This window comes from Nannospalax galili, unplaced genomic scaffold (assembly GCF_000622305.1).
Source record: "Nannospalax galili isolate Female #2095 unplaced genomic scaffold, S.galili_v1.0 scaffold936, whole genome shotgun sequence".
In the NCBI taxonomy this organism is placed as follows: domain Eukaryota; kingdom Metazoa; phylum Chordata; class Mammalia; order Rodentia; family Spalacidae; genus Nannospalax; species Nannospalax galili.
Genome location: NW_008337142.1, coordinates 1,537,205 through 1,541,036, shown reverse-complemented (window position 1 = coordinate 1,541,036; position 3,832 = coordinate 1,537,205). Strand labels below are relative to the sequence as shown.

Genomic DNA, 3,832 nt, shown 5'->3' with positions numbered 1-3,832 from the left:
TAAGTCTTGCATTACCAAAAGAATTGGTAAAATTAATGAAAATTCTCCCATGATCTCCATCAACAAGCAGAGCTGAATCCTCATAGAAACTTCAGTTACCTACTCCCTTGATATGTGAGATGAGGACTTGTTGTAGTCTTCATGGAGTATTAATCCCACAAGAACTCTGTGATTGTATAATTCCCTCCTGGTTACCCCTTTTAACATGTGAAGTCTCCATTGGCCTCATACTGAAGTGATTACCCCAAAACAAAGACCCCCCCCTTTACATTTCTTATTAAACTGACTATTAATGGTTGTCTAGAATCAAAAATTAATTTTTCACAAAATGGTATATTAGTAACAGCCTAGCAAATCTTCCCTGGGGAAAATAACAGTGCTATTAGTTGTGATAATAGCGATCACACTTGCCAGATATGAGACATGATGAAGACTACTTCCTCAGCACTCCTGAAGACTACTTCCAGGAGTCCTTCAGGGCAGTCATTCTGGTGCCTACCTGCTTAATATTTGCTTTACGGATGAAGATATTCTTAACTTTAGATTTCTCAAATAACTTATCTAAGAAGATAACAAGAGGGGGCTGGAGAGATGGATCAGTGATTAAGAGCACCAACTTTTCTTGCAGATGACCCGGGTTCAAATCCTAGCACCCACATGGCAGCTAACAACTGTCCATAACTCCAGTTTCAGGGGATCTGACAGTCCCTTCTGTCTTCCACAGGCATTGCATGACACAGGTACACTTACCTACATGCAGGCAATACACACATACATATAAAAAATAATAAAATATTTAAAAAGTTAACAAGAGACCCAGGGCTAGAAATTATATTGAGGTATTTCAAAGCCAATTGGATTATTTCTCTTTTGCTCAACTTTAAGCTTTAAACATTTATGCCAGAAAATAAGAGTCTCCAAATAAAGAAATTTTCCTATTTTCCAGGACTGGATTTCTGATATCTTAATTATGTATGAAGGTGCTGGACTTCCATGATGTGTTGCTCATGGAGGACGGTAAGCCTCTGTGTCACTTGCATAAATTTAGAGTAGAAATAACCAAGAAAATGTAGCCTTCCCTCCACTGGTTCATTGAGAGCTTAGGCTTGAATGTTTTGTAGTTGGTATCAGAGGAAACCAGATGTCATATGTCCAAATACAATAAGGATTTTGTGAGTACAAATGTATTTATTATAAGACATAACACAAATATAAGAGGGTCTGGGTTCCTGCTTTGCTAAGAAGGTACGTGTTTGATTTCAATACTGCAATTTACACTGCTGAAATAATGTTTCGCTTCTTAGGAAATGTGATAATATTTGTTTTATTAAATTATATCAGACTTGAGAAGATGAAATGAGAGGATTAATGCAAAATGATGTTGAAGCCAGATGTGCAGGTGCAGGCCTTTATTTCTAGCACTTCAGTGCACAGGCAGGACAAGTTGGGTGGGATAGGCATCCAATTGCCTTTCACAGTCTGGTCTCCTCTTTGCTGTAGGGCAACCACATAATTCCGAATGGAGAACAACACAGAGGTGACCAAGTTCATCCTCACAGGATTAACTGACGACCCAGACCTCCAGATTCCACTCTTCATCCTCTTCCTTCTCATCTACCTCAGCACTGTGCTTGGGAACCTGGGAATGATTGGGTTGATTCTGCTGGACTCTCACCTCCACACACCCATGTACTTTTTCCTCAGTCACCTCTCCCTGGTGGACCTTGGATATTCTTCAGCTGTCACGCCCATGGTGATGGCAGGTCTCCTCTCAAGAGACAAAATCATATCCCACAATGCTTGTGGAGCGCAGTTCTTCTTCTTTGTAGGCTTTATCACCACAGAAAGTTTTCTCTTGGCTTCCATGGCATATGACCGCTATGCAGCAGTATCTAAACCCCTGCATTATACCACCACCATGACCAAAAACACGTGGACTGGTCTTATCATAGGCTCCTATGTCTGTGGCTTCCTGAATTCCTCCATCCACACTGGGAACATTTTCAGGCTCTCCTTCTGTAAGTCCAATGTGGTTGACGACTTTTTCTGTGATGCCCCTCCTGTCCTGGCCCTCTCATGCTCAGACACTTATGTTAGTGAGATGGTTATTTTTTTTGTGGTTGGTTTTAATGTTCTCTTCTCTGTTGTGATCATCTCCATTTCCTATTTGTTTATATTCATCACCATCCTGAGAATGCGCTCATCTGATGCCTGCCAGAAGGCCTTTTCCACCTGTGCTTCCCACCTCACTGCAGTCTCCATCTTTTATGGGACTGTCATTTTCATGTACCTGCAGCCCAACACCAGCCACTCCATGGGCGCTGACAAGATGGCATCTGTGTTCTACACCATGGTCATCCCCATGCTGAACCCTCTGGTCTACAGCCTGAGGAACAAAGAGGTGAAGGGTGCCTTCCTAAAGGCTTTGGGGAAAGCAAAGTTTTCTATAGCATTCACATTTTAGTTGCACATGGAAGCTATAATAGAACCTTTTTATCCACCTCATGTATATATGGGAAATTTTTACTATCTAACCCATATATTTCTAATTTATTGTAAGAATTTTCCTACCTAGTTGTCAATCTTAAAGATAAAAATCTTTAATAATAATAATAACAATAATAATTAATAACGTACCTGGAAATAAAAGATCATAAATAACAACCCAATTGAAAACAATTCAACTAACCAATTTCATTTAACATGTATGAATTGTACCTATTAGTGACACATAGTTTAGGCATGTGTACCCAGCAAGTGCTGGTGAAATCAAAGTGCTTAACATTCACCTATCTCTGTTTCTTCATGTGAACAATTTTGAGGCCTACTTCTAAATTCTCATAAAATGTGGAATGATTTATTGGGAGGATAGTAACCTCTCTATGTTCCAAGGCACAACAAGTTGTTTTTTAATCTATGTTTGGGAACACTGAATTTTTTTTTTAATTTATTGAGCTTTTGTGCATTTCATACAATAGTTCTTAATCAAATTCAGACTCCCTCCCCCATCAACTTTTATAAAACTTATTTAATTTAATTGGTGTTGTAATAAAAATTGAGATTTATCATTCATTAGACTACTTTGGAAAATCTCAAATAAAGGTTTCTTATTGTTTAATTTTTGTTCTTATTTGTAAAAAATAAATATCTTTATGTAAGCCCTTGTTTTGGGAGATAAACCTTCATATTGGTGAAGCATTACCTAATGCTAATATGCTTATATTGCTGTTCTATGTTCGGGGTTTTCTCGGTTGTTTGAGACTGGGTCTCCCTGTAGCCCTAGCTGGCCTGGAACTTGATATGTAGACCAGGCTGGCCTTGAACAGAGATCTGTCAACCTCTGCCTCCCAAGTGCTGGGATTAAAGGCGTACTCTACCACATCTGGCATGTATATGATAAATTTACTAGAGGAAAATAAAGGACAAAGATTAGTTTAAATGACTCTATTTAAATAATATACATCAAAATATTGCATTTAATGTAAGTATTGGTGATTAAGAATTTTGTTATTAATAACATGTTATGTCTGTGAATATACAAATATTTTAATGTTTTGAGTCATGTATTTAAAAATTGGAATTTTCACATATTTCAACAACTTTTCAAAGATTTGGAAAGCTTTAAGGAATTAATTTTTCAAATATTTCTGCCCTTTTATCTCTACAATTTTCCTCTTAAACTTTCATTGTGTTTATGCTGGTACTAGTAGTGTGGTCTTGGAAATTGTAAAATATAAAATACATCATTATCTAGAGCCACCATGATGTGCAGTAGACCTCTTGAACATATTTCAAACAATATGCCTGAAAATTGAAAGCCCTTGAGTAACAA

General features: G+C 37.6%; 1 protein-coding gene across 1 annotated transcript; it reads left to right on the top strand.

The window, feature by feature from the left end:
* The first annotated feature begins 1,519 nt into the window (after positions 1-1,519).
* Positions 1,520-2,464, top strand: LOC103733350 (olfactory receptor 5B12-like). The gene has a single exon (XM_008832172.1). It carries the CDS (start codon positions 1,520-1,522, stop codon positions 2,462-2,464), a length of 945 nt encoding a protein of 314 aa, XP_008830394.1.
* Positions 2,465-3,832: the final 1,368 nt, after the last annotated feature.